We start from the raw sequence: 19,268 nt of genomic DNA, 5'->3' as shown, positions 1-19,268 counted from the left end.
CCACTGTTTTCCAATGCCTTATAGCAAGCATGTGTCTAGAGATACAGAATTTTTTAACAACAAAAAAAATTATCAATAATTTGAGAATTATATGTGGGTTTGTTTGTTAATCAAGCACTTCTGTGAATAAAAAAGTTCTCTCAAATTTAAAATAGCTGGAAAAATTGTTTCCTGAATGCTAAATTCTGATACTTCACAGCACTTAGGTGCTTTTATTTTATTATTATAAAGGGTTAAATGGGCATGAAAGTTGCTCTTTGATGGAATATCCTCTGTTGTTTTCCCTCCCCAAAAAGAGTAATTATTTTCCCTTTCACAGCGAACAACTCTGCGCCTTTTGTTACTGTGGAGAACGGAGCTCATTAGGACAAGGAGACTTAAAACAATTCAGTCCAACTCCTGGGTATGTTATCCCATGGAAAAACCAGCCTTTAAATAAGAGTGAAGCCAGCGACAGCACCGATGGAGCTTGTGAGAGAACTCCAAGGCAGAACTCAGTGCCACGCAAACAGAGAGGACAGAAGAAGTAAGTCTTTTCTACAGTAAATATTGTTTTGTTTTGTTCTGCATGCAGTTCAGGAAGCTTCTTTACAGGTACTGTACTGCAGCTGGCAAATAGCTTGTATTTGTGAACGTGCAATTAATTTTAGTCTTGTTTTGAACTAACAAAATGCAAGCGGTGTAGGAATAGCTGGCTCTTTCAAAGATTGGTTTCTTCCCTCCAGTGAGAATCTTGACTCTGGAAGAATATAGAAAGGAAACAGAGTTATTGCAAAGCACGGATACACTTGTGAGGCTGAAGTAGAAGTATGCACAAGAGGAGAAGATAATGGACTTGTGGCACTTGGTGTATTTTGTAGACTGGAGTAACTAGAAGTCTCTGTCTGTCTCTTTGAAGCCGATTCCCCTGGCCTGCCAGAGCTGGCTGCAGTGATGGCAGCGTTGCAGGAAGCACCTAGCACATCTCCTGCCCTTCACAAGTGGGGTTTGTGGGCAGGTCCCAACAGGGTGGCTTCGATGCTCAGTGTGTCTGGTGATGGCACGTAAGACCTGACAGATTGGCAAAGTGCTTTTTCAAATCTATCAGCGCAGGAGTTTTTTCCCCTGGATTCAGGGATCCTGTCACCAGGGGGGCTTGTGCTGTCCCTGCCAGTAACGCAGGGCCAATAACAGAGGTGGAGCTGCCTGAGGGGCTGTGCCCACCCGAGGGGCTGAGGTGTCTCAGGCCGGGCAGCTGTTCCTCAAATCTCACTGAAATGCACTTGAATATGTTTAATTCATGCATGTTCCGTTAGTGCTGTTCAGCCTCACATTTAAAAGTTGCACTTACGCTCATCACTAGGGCTGTTCTTACTGTCCCAGAGGCTGTTCGGTGTTTGCTGATGTTGCTCAGGTGCACAGTGGACTTTCATATAATTATTGTAAAAATACACATTGTGTGATGCTGGTGGGGAAAAATGGCTTTTCTTGACTATAATAAACCTAACCCTGCCCTCTCAGACAGTCGCTCTTTTCTATATGCTTATGAAATGTCGTTTACCAAAAGGCAAAGTCCAAAAGGTTGTGATGGGGTGGAAAATGTTTCTGTTCAGGTTAAAAACTCAGAGGGAATGGGGATACTCTTAAAATTGATTGTTTTGATCTTAGGAGAAAGCTTTCATATTAATAGAAGTGCCTTGTCAATTGGGATTTAGTTTTTTCTTAATCTTCTTTTGAACTGCTGTGTTTTGAGCAGCAGTTTTCATGTTAGGGGTGGCTCCATTGGACGAGGGGTGGTGTTCAGGAACTATATTGAACAGAAAAGGTTAATTTAATCCTTTACTAAGGAGATTCTTAATGTCAACAGTGCCAGAGCTAGCAAGTTGGGAGCAATGTTGATGTTCAGCTTCTGTCATGTTGGGAGTCATGAGTACGTCATGTAAGAAGTGAAGACTTGAAAGCTTTTTTTGGCAGTGCAAGGGGGATGTTTCTCTCCCCTTCCCGCCTCCCAAGCTAAGGTTTTTTTCCCCCATATATTTCTGAATGCAATTGCTGAAGTAGAGCACACGTGGATTTCAGGAAGCCAAAGCAGGTTAAAATTCCTGTTGGTGTTAGGTCATTTTTCAGTGTCTTTTTCTTTGTGGTTATAAGCAGAGGGAGAGTAATCAGGAAAGAGAGGTGGTTTTGTGCTGTCTCATCTCTAGAAACTCACAGCAAATGCAAACATTTGAGTTATTAATGAGTGAGAATAATGAAGTTCAAAGAACCTTAATAGAGAACACAAACATCCCCTTTCTTTTTAACTGCTGAAGCATCAGATGAGATCAGGTCCCTTTTGTCAGTAAGCCCATTACACATCCTTAGATGACCAAGATAGTTTTTTGCCTGCAGGAAGGAGGAATCATAGACTTTTTTTTTTTTTTTTAATGGAGTACTCTGTGTTTTATTAATTGTTTTCTGTTGAGATTAGAATTTGGGGAGCAAATTCATGAAGTTGCAAACTAGATCCTGCCATGTCACCACAGTACAATAGTCTTTATATTACTGCAGTTTTCAGTTCCCCCACATGCTTTTCCTCCTGCATGTGCCACCACTCTGCATTTTTTGGTTTGTTTTGGTTTTTGTTTGTTTTAAACATCTTAATGGCACTGGATAAAGATACTTCTTTCCAAGCAGCTTTTTTGCTCCCAGTCTGTCTTCCACTGCTGCTCATCTCTGGCCATGGTTGTCTCCTTTGAGGAAGCTGTCAGTGCTGTGCCCTGGGCCAGCTGCAGGGAGAGGGCTGTATGAAAGCTGCAGCTTTTGTGCAGCTTGCTGCTTACACTGCTCTCTTTTCTTCCTTCTTCATCTTTTCTTCCCCAGAGTAACACAGGCTGCTTGCTGTTACCTAGTTCTCTCTGCCTAGGGTTGGGCAAGTTTTAATATCAAACAAAAGTGGACTTTAAAAAGCATGTGTGCTGAAGAACTGGAAGGGAACAGGCTGAGGAAAGGGCCGTTTTACCAAGCACATATTTATTTTTTTTTTGTCAATTGAATAGCAGCTTGAACTGAAAACTTTGTGAAAGAGGTTCAAATCCTCTCCCTAGCTACTTCCCCCATGAACCACCTACTCCCCCTAACCCACCTAACTATATCTCTCTCTTACGCCATCCCAATCCTAATCGCTGTCGCCTTCCTCACACTAGTAGAACGAAAAATCTTAAGCTATATACAAGCCCGCAAAGGCCCAAACATCGTAGGACCTTTCGGCCTTCTTCAACCCGTAGCAGATGGAGTAAAACTGTTCATCAAAGAACCAGTACGCCCCTCTACATCCTCCCCACTTCTATTCATCGTAACCCCAATACTTGCTCTACTACTGGCTATCACTATTTGAGTCCCCTTACCTCTCCCATTCCCCCTCACCAACCTAAATCTTGGCCTCCTATTCCTCCTAGCCATATCAAGCCTGGCCGTATACTCAATCAGGATGGGCTTCAAACTCAAAATATGCCCTAATCGGTGCACTACGAGCAGTGGCACAAACCATCTCCTATGAAGTAACACTAGCAATCATCCTACTATCAGTAATTATATTAAGCGGAAACTACACCCTAAATACCCTAGCCACAACCCAAGAGCCCCTGTACCTAATCTTCTCCTCCTGACCCCTAACAATAATATGATACATTTCAACCCTAGCCGAAACCAACCGAGCCCCATTCGACCTTACTGAAGGAGAATCAGAACTAGTATCCGGATTCAACGTAGAATACGCAGCAAGCCCATTCGCACTATTCTTCCTAGCCGAATACGCAAACATTATATTAATAAATACCCTAACCGCCATCCTATTCCTAAACCCAAGCTCACTAAACCTGCCCACCGAACTATTTCCAATCGCCCTCGCCTCAAAAACTCTCCTACTTTCCTCAGGCTTCCTATGAATTCGTGCCTCATACCCCCGATTCCGCTACGACCAACTCATACACCTATTATGAAAAAACTTCCTACCACTAACACTAGCACTATGCCTTTGACACACCAGCATGCCAATCTGCTACGCAGGCCTTCCTCCTTACCTAAGGAAATGTGCCTGAACATTAAAGGGTCACTATGATAAAGTGAACGTAGAGGTACCCCAATCCTCTCATTTCCTGGTAATCCAGACCTTAGAAAAGTAGGAATCGAACCTACACGAAAGAGATCAAAACTCTCCATACTTCCCTTATATTATTTCCTAGTAGGGTCAGCTAATCAAAGCTATCGGGCCCATGCCCCGAAAATGATGGTTTAACCCCTTCAGCTTGAACTGAAAATTTTGTGACTGGGAAAAATACTGGGCTGAAGTATGAGGAAGAAAGATTTTATTGTTCGTGTTGATTTATGTTTTATCGTGTTTGGAAAAAAATTACAGTAACTTTTCCTGAGTTTTTGATCATTTACAAGTACCTACCTAATTGGACAAAGAATGGAGTCACTTCTAAGTTGTTGTTTTTTCTGCTCCCTGATACAGATCTCGATCAAGTATAGCATCATGTACAAGTGTAAGCACCCAAACTGCTTCTGACGATCAGGTTGTCAAATTCTGGGATGAACTCAGTTTAGTTGGCTTACCAGATGACATTGATGTTCAAGCCTTATTTGAGCCAACAGGTAAGATATGTTGCTATCCTTTTTTTCCTGTCCAGTGCTAGTAGTACATTAGCTAAAATGACAGTGAGGGGAGTTTTTCAGCTGTTGGTTTTCAGTGATCTGGTGTTTGATTATGCTTTCATAGCTTTTGCCAGTGTTATGTGGTGTTTTTGTGTGGTGTTCTCTTCAAGTACTGGACAGAATCATTGTCAGCTTTGTATGGGGAAGTGTTTTTAATCTACTGCTGAAGTGTTGTTTGGATAGTAATATCTTCAGTATCATAATTCTGTTTTGAGGAGAAAAGGAAAAAGAAATTGCACTCATCTTAATATAATTCTCCACGTCCTAATCCTTAGGCCTTAGATAATCTCCTGCTTCTAATGTGAGGTTATTGGAAATACTGGAAGATTTAAAAGAGCACTATTGATAGAGCAGCAGAGGCACAATACACTTGCATGTTTCAAGTATCTGCAGATTTTCTGTTGAAAAACTGTCTGGTTTGTCATCTGCTCCTTTATTTTAATGGAACTTTCCTCTTTACTCATTTATGAATTACATCCAAATGCATTGATGCCAGTACCCAAGTATTTTGCTTCAAAAATGGAAATTTGTGCAATAATATAAATGTCATTCTTTTGCGAGTGTGGAAACTCATTTCAAGCTCTAATTAAAAGTGAAAAATAAAATTTAATGGTTCGTTTTAAATAGTTATACCATAGTGTGTGTGGAGGGATGTGGGGTTTTTAATTAAAGTATTTTTTAAGTTGTTATTATTTGTAGACAACTCTTCTCAGGCCCTTAGAGAGATTTTGGGGGGAGTTTTCTTGCTGCTGAATGATTAAGATTACCGAGTACCTAATTTCAACAGCTAGTGTAAAGCATCATTTTGAATCTAGTAGAAAGCTGTCAGAGAATCCCTTTGGAAGTCTGCAGCATTCACATTGTTTTCCCAGAATTGAATTAGAAATATTTTTTAAGAGACACCTGTTGAATTCTGCAAATTCTGAATTGTTTTGTTATGTAGCTCAGCATTTCTAATTGTGTCTCCATTGTGTGCATTTTGCATTGACACAGTTTTCTGTAGTGTATATTATGTTTCTGTTCATGCTGTATATTGAGCTTTTAAAAGTTTTGTGTAGGATTCTGAAGCATCATGTGAGCATGTTCTGCATGAACACACAGATCTGTGCCTGGTCAGTGGGAAGTATAAGAGTACATGTACAGACAAATGATACTTACAGTGAAGTGCAAGATCAGATGTAATTCTGCACGTCTGTCTTGCACACAAACATTGCATCTACTCCCTGCTGTTATGCTTATGTGATCAGGCTTCTGAAAATTAGAAGCAGATGTACAGAATGTGCTGAAATTAAATGGAAGATGTGTAAAATACAAAAAAAATTGCAGCATCTGATAGTAACTGCAATATATTTAGTATATGATAATAAGGGCATTAAATGCTGCAAGAAGAAAAACAGGAGGAAGAGAGACTGTTCATTTTGGTTGGCAAATATTTGCTACTAGAACCAAGTTCTGTACATAATGGGAAGTGCTTGGCAGAGTTGTACAACCAAATCTCTTTTTCTTTCATACTGTGTCAGGTCATTGCTGGGCTCATCACCGCTGTGCGGAGTGGTCATTGGGAGTCTGCCAGACTGAAGAGCAGCTATCAGTGAACGTGGACAAAGCTGTTGTCTCAGGGAGCACAGAAGTGAGTAAAAAGACTTGAATGCTCAGTCCAGTGTGAAAACAGGGGTTGGGTTGATTAAAAAGACAGTAGACTCACGCAAGGTGTGACCGAAAATATTCACATATAGATCTCTGAGCTCACATTTATACTAAGTTTTCTTTGAATAGGCCTTCATGATAAAATCTACTCCTGCATTTTACTGAAAAAACTTAAGAGTTGCATGGAAGATACCATTAGTTAGTTCTGAGATAACTAGAATGTAAAAAGCACCTGGCTGATTAAAACAAAATACAGACAAATTAAAAGTTTAGTTCAAATTAGCAAAGGTCCCACTAGGTAGAGGAAATACTTATTTTGCCAGTTTATATTCTAAAATTATATGACTCAAATATAGCAAAACAATTCTCAATTAGTTTCATACCAGTTTCAAAAAGTAGGTTGGTATAGGAAGACTTCTGTTTACTACATAGTCTATGTTGTTACTTTGAATATTGATAGAAATGAATGTGTAAGTACTTAGTCTGTTAATTTTGAATGGTAATGTATTTGGAAGAATGGGTGCCTTTGAAAAGGGCAGACACCTTCTGGTGTCATATTCTGATAGCATTATGAAATGATGACAAGACTGATTTCACATTTCTTTTGCCATGTGTAGTTATTTTTGGTCATATTTAATAGTCTGGTAGATTATTTTAATTATTTTATTCTTTTTCTGCATTAGTCAGCTGCACTATCAGCAAATCTGTGTAATTTTTTGTTGTTTTTCCCATGTTCTTGCTTAGGCTTATTTTTACTTGATTCTTGACGTTTTTTTAAGCACCATATTAAAATTTAAAAATTTGCAGAAGATACCAGTATATGCTCTCCATTGTGTGAACTAAAAAGCTGCTTTAAATCACTCTTTCAATACAAGCCATATAATACAGTTTTCCTTGCACCTTGTACTTCCACATAGACTCACATTGAATACATGCTTTGCTTTGAATAATTTAATTGATTTCTGTGTGTCTGCTTTCAAAATAAAGGACTGTTCAGAACAAATGAACCTGGCAGTATTAAGTTCTAAGTGAGCTTGAAGATACTAAAGCATTTGTGTGTGCATGTATAAAAAATTATGAAAATAATTGAAAGAGCATCCAAAACTGGTTTGTTGTGGTTTTTGTGGGGGGTTTTGGGTTGTTTTTTTGTTTTGTTTTGTTTGTTTGTTTGTTTTAATCTCCCTATTGAAAAGTTTTTATCTCCTTTTTGGTTGATGATAGTGGCTCGTAGTCACTGGGTGATTGGTTCATTCCCATTTGTAATAATTTTAGTGATAATATTTTGGTTTCTAACAGAAAACTGTGCTGCAGCGTTCAAGCTTATGCTTTGCACTGTTGAACGGCATCCTGTTTCCATTGTTTTAGTTCCATTTCTTTTGGTAAAGTAGCTTGCTCCTCCCCTGTGCTGCAGGGGGATGGTGCCTCACCTTCATGTGGTTAGTACATTTTAAGTTTTGTGTGGAAGTTTTAAATGTAAATACTTAAATACGAATTCTTGAAAAATCGAACATCTCTGCTGTGGTGGTTTCCATTTCAGCCCTGTCTTTTCAGGTCCTGCTCTGTAGTTTCTCTACTAATAATTTCAAATTGTGAAAATAATTTTTAGATCCCCCTGTTGCAGATGTTTCAGTGCAAATACAGAGAGTTGAGAGGAATTTGAATTGAGTGCCATTCTGTGTATTTTCTATTTAGTCATTGCTGAAACCACTGAGAAACTGTCTTTGCAGTAACCAGCAAAAAATTACATTGGTTTGGTTATTCTTTTTTATCCTTCGTGTGATAACACCAGGGAGAGCAGAGTGAGAGCACCACTATGGTGTTCTGATTCTAGAAAAGTCACTAGACAAAACAGGACATCTTCATTCCATGATTATGCCAGGGCAGCTTTTGCTTTTTTTTTTTTTTTTTTTTTTTTAGAAATAAGGAGCAAAAACTTCTGTAGTCCTCTGTTTCTGACCATGGGGCAGCAATGTGGGGACTACTCAAAGACTTTATTTATAAATGATTGAGACCCCACATAATCCTGTGCTTTCTCGTGTCTGTGCTATAGTACTTGGTAATAAATTTTCACTGCTTTTTAACTTCTTACTAAGGCAAAGAAGGCACAAAAAAGTGTAAGGTGCTGGTTATTGGATGTGATAGTGGAAGATTTAGCTTAAGTGAAGAAATTTTCTTTGTGTGAGATATTCTGAAAAGTTTTGAATGAAAGGTGTAGCAGTTAATGTATGGTTTTGCATTTACAGCTCTGTGTCCTTTGTTTTTGATAAAATTTTGGGCTTCTTTCTAATGTGATGTTCCTGCATTTTAAAAGTAAAGTTTCTATTTAAATGTTCTGAACATTGTTGGCAATACAGATGCAAGTATGTGCCCAGGGCATACAGAAAAATAGTTTAAATAAAAACAAGCTGTATGCTGTTTCCTCTACTTGCGACCAAATTTGCTTTGGTTTTTTTTGTTGTTGTTTGCTTGGTTGGGGATTTCTGTCTTCTTGGAAGTCCCTCTGGCAAGACATGGGTTTATGATGTGGTCTGCAGCCTTGACATGTTTCCTTAGCTGGGAAAGTACATATTCTTTTCCTTATGCTTATCTACAGATTAGTTTTTGACTTGTAACAAACTTTTTCTTGGTAGTGTAGGTCTTTTAATTCGTGGAGAGTGTTTTGGTGCTGTTCTTACCTTGAGGGTCTCTTTAATTTGTAAGTTACATTCATGTTTCTCATTAGTTAGGCTGCCTATTGTTTGCAAATCTGTTTTAACTGGGTATGACAGTGTTTCTTATTACTCTGTTTACCAGTTGAGATGTCCATTTGGCTTCACTGAGCTTGTGATTTCATTAATGAAGCTTCTGCGAGTGTATTTCCTAAGTATGTACGTTAATTCAGTTTGGTTTTCTTCTTGGCCCATGTTTGCTGAAGGTTATAAAAGAAAATACTCTAGAAATCTCAGTATCTGTGCCTGTTGCACAAAATACTCTGCTTACCGTTTTTCTCTGCTTTAGACTTTCGTTTGAGTTACTCGTTTTGAAGGCCTGGCAGTTTATTTAGTGAGACATCTGACCCACTTGTTAGGTACATTTGTGTCTAGACATTGGTGGGTTCTTTGACTTTCTTTCAAAGTCTTGGTTTTGCCTCTCTGTCATGTTAATGAGTGCACATACATACATCTGCATATGTGAGGTGTTTGAAATCTTGTGCATCATGTTGATTTCTAACTAATAAAAGCTGGAATATACGGTTAAGTTTATGGCAGTAGGTGTCCTCTAGCCTTTACAGATGGTCTAGGTGACTCATTTAATCTCACTGGTTTGCTAATCTGGTTTATCTCAGCAAGTGAGAGACATGGGTTTTTCTCAGAGTCACTTTCCAATTTTAAAAAGTCCAAAGGAAAAACTGATGATCCAGGTGAAAAGCACAGTCAGAGCTTTTGTCAAGATGACTCTTAAGAATTCATGTGTTTATTTCTGGAGCTTGTACAGTATGGAAGTTAAAAGAATGACAGTTCCTTTCCCCACCACTTAATTAGGTTTTCATGGGATTTTGGAGTAATTTTTGTTTCAAGTTTTGAAAGGGAAAATACTCTTTGGAATTTAGACAGATGGAGAGAAAGATTCTAGTGATTTACTTGATCCAAAACATAACTAAATTTTCTCAAAATTTGTAAGTTCTCTACTCAGTACATAAAAATTACCATAGTAAAGAAGCTGTTGTATTGTTTGCTTTGTGAAGATAGACTTTTTCAGTAAAGTGTTTCTACAGGTATTTGTGGTAAGGCGCAAAGAAGGTATGAAAAAAAGACTTAGTAAAATAAACTAAGCAAAGGAAAAGGACTGAGCAGAAATCAGACATTTTGCTGAAAAAAAGAGACATGGACAAGCAGAGTTTTCTTCTCTTTCTTGTATTTCTGGCTTCAGCCTTGTGCTTTCTTAACTATGATGCTTTTTGATATTTGGAAGGGTGAACTTACTGGCATTACTATTTAAAATGGAGGCCTTTAGGGCTTGCATCTGCTCAGCTTTTAACAAGAGTGGTTTCTGAAATATTTTCAGGTATTTTTAAATACTGCATTATAATTTTCTTGTTTATTTTGCATATATGGAGTAGGTGGCTGTTTCTTTACAGTCAGATGAGGAAATAATTAAGTTTACAATTAGTCTGCCTTACATTGTCTAGCCATAGCTCTTCAGTGTGCTATGAAGTCCGAAATAAGGTGTGTTGTTTTTCTCCCTGATACACAAGTAGCTCAATTCAAGGAGTTACTTTAAGGAAGACTTGGTGGATAATGTGTTTGCATTACTTTTTAACAAATTGTGTGCAAAAAAATAATGCAGTAGTAACTTTCCCGTAAGTGATAAGATGTAGAACGCAGTTTACAAGTCTGGGAGAGTTTATCAGGGACACTGAAGTAAAAGAAAACAGTATTGGTGGGAACCAAGAAGGAGGTTCCTATCTACTTAAGGACTGAATAGAGGAAACATGATAGTAATGAAGTGTCTAAAGCAATAATTCCAAAACACTGAATTACTGTTCCCATTCTATAAAAGAGGATTTTTGTTTGCTTTGAAATTCTGTAGAGCTCTTTGCATATTAATCTACTTCACAGCTTTCATTTTTCCAGTAATAGTACTTTGTTTCTTCAGGACTATGACTCTTGCAGCCAGATAGCTGAAACATTGCTGTCTTTTTCTCCCACCCATACATTTTTTTTTTAATCAGGGCAGTATCTTTTCTCTAAACAAGGCAGCTGTTTTCAGCTCCTGCTGAGTTACTTCAGGCTGTATTTGGTATGTTACCATTGCTGAGAACTGTAGGAGTTGTTGCTTTGTATAGAGGCAAGCTAATCAATAAATAGTGTCTTGCCTTGTTGCAGACTCCAACGATCAGCTGTTTTGACACTCCTCTCTCCTGTAAGCCCTATTTCACATGGTAACACAATCTTGAACGTTTTTCTTAAGGCAGCTTCCCTTGAACTCTGACACCAGAGGCAGGAGATTGTGCTGTTTGTAGATGCTTCCAAGTTGGGGCAGTGTTACAATGCTTACATATTAAATATCTGAAATTGTTTCTTAAAGCTCCTTCCATCTACTGTTCTTAATTCTTTGCTCAAGACTAAATTCTAGCACAATACTTACCAAGTTAGACTACAAAGAAATAGATTGAGGGGAAAGCTGGGAAACACTTGGAATGTTTCTACTTCTTTTTAAAATGTTTGTCCATATTTTGAATGCATCTTCACTCTTTAGCCTATGTACAATTCTCATCTTGTTTTTCATGGTATGTGTTTATGTTTACTTGTGCTGCTTTAAGTTGGAAACTGATCTGGCTAAATTGGTACTTCCTTCTGTTGTTCCTTGTCTATAAAGATAAGCATCAACATCTTAATACACTGATAACTTCATACACTCTGGTGAATTGTGCCTATTTAGCCATTGCAGTTTTTCAGCTAGTTTATATTTTTGTTCATGTAAATCCATGTAAATCTGTGTGTGAAAACTGGCTTAGATGACAGAATCCTGAGGGTTGGGACCGTGGTAGCTTCATATACATGATGACCTAGCTGAACAGAGCACATAGCAATGTCTTTTATTTGAGATACAGTGCAAGGTTTGCAGCTCTGTGCTGCTCTAAAAGCTCCCTTCTTCCTTTTTCAGTATTGGAAGAGCTGGTAATTCTTAAAGCCAAGGAAAATGCATAAAAAACATAATCTATCATAATTTATACCATTTCTGGGCAGAGTCCTCTGTGTTTGCCCATTTTTCAAGAAGCTTTGTAATGTGATACTAAATGAGCAGCTCTGGTATTCAGAAGTTCCCCTCCCAACTCCCAAGTTTTTTATTTTACTTTTGCATGCACAAGGCACTTGGTTTCCCTCCATCTCCCTGCACTACAGCTTGGGAAAGACTACCTGGCTGCTCTATTGGAGCGGCTCCTGACTTTATCTTACAGAGTATTTTTTCCCTTTTGTCTTGCAACTGAGGAAGTAAGTACTGGGGGAAGTATTCTTCCAAAACAACTTCCCTAGTTTTTTTTATAGATTGCTGTCTCTTAGAGAACTCTAGCTCAGAGTAGTGACATCAAAAGATGCTTCCATGTGGTCAGTTTAGTAGTTTCATTCAGTTTCTAGCATGTTTTAGAAATACTGGAACAGTTTGGCTGTGGGGCTGTGAGGTATTTCAGTTTCCCATGAGTTTCCCTCTGGTTATTTTGGAATTCTTGTAGAGATTTGCTACTGCTGTTGACAAACTTTGTACTTAAGGAAATACATAGTGACTATAAGGATACAGACTTGGTAAAATTTGAACACTATAAATTATCTTCCATTAATTACTCTGTTCTAGAATAATTTAGATTTTAGACACCTAAAGCCAGATCATTTGTGTTTTGGAGAGCAGAATCAGACTGTTCTTACAGCTTGTTAGTGTCTTCAGAATACACTATGTCACCTATTTCATAACTGTTTTCCAAGTTCTCCAAAGCAACCACAATATCTTAAAATGATAGTACTTGGTTTTGGTTTACTATGTATAATTCTTCTGGAGCACCTTTGAACACCATAAATGATGTCAGTACAACTTGGGTAAATCTGTTCAGGTTCAAGAGCTGCTGTGGGACTAGTATGTGTGTTCAGTTTTTTGCAGGTCCAACAGTTTGAGAGCAGATATTTGGTTGCTTAGTAAGATTTACAACTTTATTCTCATCAATATGGACAGTGTTTGTTCTGTTTGAACCAAAGTAAGCTTTACATGGCATACAGTTCATTTGAAATCATCCTATAGCAGCTGCTTTGGAAAGCATACAACAAAATACAAAACCAAGCCTAGGGAAGAAGTACCAACAAGCAGATAAGAAGGAATAAGGTTGACATTTTAAATTACTAGGATTACTGAAAAATTCACCCTTTTTTGTTTCTTCTCATCTGTAATCAGACTCCAGGAACCAAAACAAATAAAGTGTAATTTAATATACAAAACCCCCTAGCTTTTTGCCTCATAGTTGTTTTTAACCCTATAGTCAGTCACTTCTGCCAAATTTTTTTTACTCTTTTTTTTTCCCCCGAATTACTGAGTGTGGTTTTATGCATTCTCTTTTTTATTCTGCAGTGAAAGAACAGAGAAAGCTAAATTACAGTTCTCACAGAATTTTGTTCCCTGTCAAACACAATACTGTTTAAACTATGGAGTTTAGGACTCAGCTTTCAAAAGCTGGTTTTCAGTTTCCCCTGTGCTCTTACAGGCCACATTTTCTAGTACAAGATGTATTTTTCTATATCCCTGCTGTTACGTAAGAAAATGAAGTAACAGCTAAAACTTAGTTAATGTGAATCAAGAACTCCTAATATGTTTTTGTCATTATTTTGGCATGTAAAGTATGGAAAAAAAGGAATAAAAAATTAGAGTATTAAACTGAAGCTATTTAATTACAAACTTGTTCCTAAAGTAATCTGATAATTATTAGGCTATCTGACTTCATGCCTATCCAAAATTTAATTTTAAAGAAATACATTTTTTTTCCCCTTATTTCCACATTATTTAATATATTTATTGTTAACATTCCAGTAGAGCTAGTACTTTGCTTCAGCTTTTTAAGTCTTTGTGATTTTTGTGACTGGAAAATTCTATTATAAATGTGAAAGAGTTTATTTCAAGGCCATATGATACATCCTCAATTTAGCACTTTAAAAAAATTTGCATCTCAACAGACAAAAAACGTTCCTTTTTTTAGAGACATAAAACACACTGTCCTGTTTATGTGCTAATAAACATTAGAGTATCAATGTACCAAAAGTTTGCAAAGCTTTTGATTTAAAGCTTTTTCTTAGGCCTTGTTTTGGGAGTCTAATTTGTTAGGAGCACAAATATTTTTACATGATGTTTCAGTGTTTATTGTAGTTCCTTGCTTCATAACCTGCTGCTGTCATGATTCTGACGTGTTGATTGGAAAAAGGAGCGATAATAACCAATTTAGCTTTAGGTAATTTTTGTATTGCTTTCACCATGTTGATTGTATTAAGAAGAGGAATGCAGACATTAATTTATGAGCCACAGTTGGGAGGAGCATTTGTCAGAAAAGCAGAAGATGTAAATTTTTAAACTTTTTTTTTCCTCTTGCTTTGTCCCGAGCCTTCTATGAAGTAATGGTTGTGTTTGTATCCCTACCTTTTTGTTTACAAGTATATGAAAAAAACCCAACAAGTTTAGTTAGTCTGCATAGCAAGTAGTATTGTCAGTGCACATTGAACTCACAGATTAGAGTGGAACTTTGTCTTGTTCTTTGGTCCCTAAGAAATAAGTGGTAGAGCTTAATCCCTGCCACCTGTTGTAAAGGGACAAACACTAGTGCATGTATTCTCATATATGAATTTTAGGTTTGAGGAATAAACTTTATTCAGAGTAAAAGAGGGCTGTTCATAACGCATCAGGTTTTGCAGTGCAGGAATTGAATTTCTCTGACTTCATTGCCCAGTTGCCCCTGTGAATTTGCAGGCCTGAACGTAATTTCTGGCGGATGAATCTACAAAAATGATCTTTCCCATAATAACTGCATTTCTGGAACACAGTAGCAAATGAGGAAGGAAAGACTTGGATTGCTTAGGGCAGCACCAGACATTTTCACTTAACACAGTTCATATGGGGAAGTGTTTGATTTTTCAGCCTCACCTGTATTCCTTTTTCTCTCGCACTGCAGCAGATTCCCCCTGTGGTACCAGGAGGCTGTTCTGTGGGAGCTCTCCCTGTGAGCATTCCCTTGACACTCAAGTCAGAAAGCAAAGTCAGCATTAGAGTTTTCAGTCTGTGGGTTTTTTCAAGATGAATGCTTTGAAAAATGCACCTTTCTTGAACTCTCAATGTTGAATAGGTGGGTGCTAGAATCCGTGGAGAGAGATAGTTGCTATAAAGATGTTCTGAGAGGATTTTGATGCTGACTAGATGATTGGCATTGCAGATGCTGGGCAGTCTGTGAGGTGTAGGAAGCAGATAAAATGAACTAGGGGCACAGAGAGACACTCAGAAATAGCAATAGCCCAGAAATGAAAGCCAAAAAAGCCTAGCTGAGAAACATGAAAGGGCCTATGTTCCTGAAGGAATTTCCAGTGCAGGTTTCCTTTATTCAGTAACATTCACTGAAATAATTTACTGAAAGCTCTGAAGTGAAATTGTTTAGTGTGTGTTCCAAACTTCTCAAGTGTATTTCAAAAAGACCTTTTCTTCCTTTTTGCATGACTTGAGTAGAAAACACTTTTTTCATAGTACACCCAAAGAAATCCTCTATATTCTTTTTTTTCTGTCTACACCAAGTTATAAAAACAGGGAGAACCTGATCTCTGAAGAGCAAAGAAAGCCCATTAAAGGAAAATGGCACTGTCTTTTAAATTGAAGTTGGATCTTCTTCCTCAGCTGGTGCTTCAGTTTGCTGATGGGACTAACCCATTTTGGTGCTTTGTTGTAGAACATGAGAATTGAGACTTGAGATCTCCCTTGTTTTTCTATGCTCAGCAGCAGTAGCATAGCCCTTCAAGGTATACAAGATAAAGAAAACTACAGTGCAACCCCCCGACATTTTAAACGTGGAACAAGGAAATTTAAAAAAAATGTTATTTAAAAAAAACCTATGAAAATATTTGGGAATTATTTTCCCATATTATTATTATCCCATAATTATTATCCCATAAATATTTTTCAGCAGAGAAGACTGGAGCTTTTTCTGTATATTTTTAAAAGGCAGGAAACTGAAGCCGTCTCTTAACAAGCATGCCAACACTAAGCCCATAGAAACTTATACAAGGAAGTGAGGCAGTACCTCCTATCTCCTCACTTTTGTAGGTGTTTAAATGCAAGCCTAATTTTCCTACCTTCCTACCACCTCACTCATGGCTGCTTTTTATTTAAATATTTTATATTCAGTCTTTTGGATGTTGATCGAGCTGTTGTTTTTTTTAAATTTGGTTCTTAAGGGTCTGATTTTGTCTGTGTGTGATGGTTATATTTATGAAAAAAGATGAACCAGTCTTCAGTAGTTAGTATTGGTTAGCTTTAGTGAAGGACAGGTCCTCATTATGCTTTGACCATTATAGAAAGAAGCTTTCTCTCTAATAGAGAGCACATGAATAAAAGGATAAAATCCCCCTGTGGGACAAATTGTTAGGTATATTTGCTGAGCTGTTGCATTGTTTGGTTAGACAATTTACTTCAATCTTTATTTCCCAAAGTTTTCCCTTCTAAATAGTATTTTATTGGAGGTCTTTTATGTTTTTCATGGGTGTGGGTCCATGCTTTTTTTTTTTTTTTTTTTTTTTCCCCTTCCTTCAACAAGAACTTTAAAGTTCAAACTCTTTAATGAAATTAGAGTTACAAAGTGTTTCTAATTATTCTAGTCAAAAGAGTCCAAGTAATATTTTTATTGCTAATATAAAGTCTGTTACGGGTTTTCATTTGGGCTTTTCACCCATCCTCAAAAGAACTATACAAACATATTTTAATTTAAAACTCAGGAGTGCTCATATTCATCTGTTGGCAGCAGTTTGCTTTTAAGCAGTAGCCTCAAAACTACTTCTGAGATTGATGTACTCAGCAGCTTGCAAGATCAAACCATTAGCAAAAAATAGTTTTGAACTCCCTAAAGATTTTGTTACTGACTTCCATTAGTGTAAGTTCTGTCCCAGAGTTGCAGATTAGGCATAAATATTGCAGGCCCCAGTATGAAATGCTGCCACTAATGCAGGTATCTTTGAGTGTTTTTTTAATAACATGGAACAAATCACACATGAGAGAGACATCTTATGAATCTTCATAAATGTGGGCCAACTAACATTTATGTGCTGGTGTGTAACACCCAGTGATAAATAAAAACATTACTTGCATTAAAGCTATTTTTTCTAATGATCTAGGCTACTATTGATGGCTCTCTCTGTGAACAAAAGAATAGTGTTTCTTTTGTTTATAAAATTGTCCCCTCCATCCTGCAGATCTGACCTGGGAATAAAAAGTATGCAGACAATGGTTATGTCTGCTGCCAATAATGAACTTGTAGGTCTTCCATGAATCATAGTCATGATTCATACAAATATAAGTATGCTATTTAATAATATTAATTGAAGAATTGATGAAGTGGCTTGTTCTCAAATCAGCACTTCCCATAAGCTCTCTTACCGGTGTGTTTCTTCTTCAGTGTTAGTAAAGTATTCATTCCTTCAAAGATGTCACGTTTTTCTTCAGTATGTTGAGGGGAAAAAGGAGCTGATATAACAAATAAATAAATATTTCCTTTCTGGACCATATTGCATTGGTAAAGCAACTCGATACATATAGTATATCCTGCACAGTCCTACATACAGTGCTGTGAGTAGTCTCACTTCAGATGCAATGAGAATACATGTATTAATCTGAAATGGTCTGAGACAGGTTTTATTACAACACTGCATTTATTTCCACCTCTAGCCTTCTCACTTCCAATTTTTAATTAATAAAATAATACTTCCTTCTGTTTAAAAAAATTTCCCCCACTCTGCTTCTGTAGGAAATGACCTTACAAAGAACTGGGAAGAGTGACAGATTCTGCAGAGTAGATAGTGAATCTGGATCTAAATAAACTGCTGTCAAATATCCAAGCAAATACTCATATTGTTTTCTCCTTTCAATTACTGCAGGTTGTTATGGCATTACTAGGTGTTATTTGTATGTGTTGACAAATCATAAACCTTTTAGAGAAATAATACAAGAAGGCATTTGAGGTGCTCTCTTCATTCTTTGAGCTTTGTAAGGAAAATGCTCGTTTTCCAAAACGTAAATGGATTTGTTACGTTGGATAGGCGAGAGTTTCAGGTTTTCCCAATGTCATGCCAGGTGAGGGTTATTTAATGAGAGCACTTGGAATAGATGGTGGCTTGCTGGCAAGAGTGATACCATTACAGATCCATCCAATCAGGATGTGCCTTGGGCACCTCCAGAATGTTTGCTTTCTGTCAGATGTAAAATGCTGTGATGGATAAATCCCCCAGTAAAGGTCGGGCCTGGCAGCAGTGCTCTCACTCATCTGAGAAAGTAAAAGGTCAGAATACTCAAATGCTGGTAGGACTAGAAGCTCAGCCTCACATTAACGTATGGTTGTATTTCCATTCTTAATTGCATGCAAATCTGTTGGGTTTGGTACTTCTGGAAGTTGATTTCTGTAGCTGAGTGCACTGTTATGGTCTTATGCACCAGTCCAGTGTTTTTCAGCCTTTTCTGAACTCCTGAAATCCATTTTGTAGTAAACTGTCTCTTTCCTTACGGGTGTTTTTAGTAAGGTATTCATCCTAGTACTGTGCAGCATTGTTATCTTCACACTTCACAGAATTAGGATGATCATCTGATGCTAAGATTTTCCATGTCATCAGATAAAATTGAGTTTAGAAAACAGTGATTGAATCTTGATAGCTTTAACCATCTGAGCAGTCCCTCTATTACTACTGAACTGCTCACATGAATTAGCTGAGCAGTCTCTGTCTCTTGAAGGCTTTGTTTGTAGATTATCACGATTATTAAGCCTAGGGGCCCCAGTGAAGTAGACTTGAAGTAGCATGTGGACAGTCTATGTTTAGGACTGTGTTCTCACAGACTGGTCTATGTGGAGTATCAGGAAAATGCCCTGTCCAGAGCATAACACAGGATCCAAAATACGACTCTCAGAATTTCGGGCTGCCTTCTGCTCTTTCCTAAGGCCCATGTCTTTTGTTGACCCAAGTTATTTCACCTTCAGTAGTTCTGATGTATTATTCATGTTATTTCAAAGCTGTTTTACTTTTGATAAAGGAATGAGATTTCACAATTCTACTGTAAAAGTTGTGTAAAAAAGCTTTTAAGTCATTATTTTAGTCCTAGTTTAGCTGTAACTAGATAAGAGTAAAAATATTCAAACCTCCTTGGCCTGTCGTTAGAGATTAAGGAAAAGCATTATGAAGAAATAGGACTGTGCT

At 37.5% G+C, this 19,268-nt stretch overlaps 1 protein-coding gene across 1 annotated transcript in view; it reads left to right on the top strand.

Annotated features, from left to right (window-relative positions):
* Positions 1 to 19,268, top strand: part of KMT2C (lysine (K)-specific methyltransferase 2C) — a 191,567-nt gene that overhangs the window by 70,703 nt on the left and 101,596 nt on the right. The window contains exons 4-6 of the mRNA XM_010006003.1: positions 320 to 526; positions 4,475 to 4,614; positions 6,195 to 6,304. Coding sequence (XP_010004305.1) covers positions 320 to 526; positions 4,475 to 4,614; positions 6,195 to 6,304 — 457 coding nt within the window. The remainder of the gene's footprint in view (positions 1 to 319; positions 527 to 4,474; positions 4,615 to 6,194; positions 6,305 to 19,268) is intronic.

Source organism: Chaetura pelagica, unplaced genomic scaffold (genome assembly GCF_000747805.2).
Source record: "Chaetura pelagica isolate M959 unplaced genomic scaffold, ChaPel_1.0 scaffold199, whole genome shotgun sequence".
Classification (NCBI taxonomy): domain Eukaryota; kingdom Metazoa; phylum Chordata; class Aves; order Apodiformes; family Apodidae; genus Chaetura; species Chaetura pelagica.
Note: the sequence above shows the minus strand (reverse complement) of the source record. Positions and strands in the feature narration are given on the sequence as shown.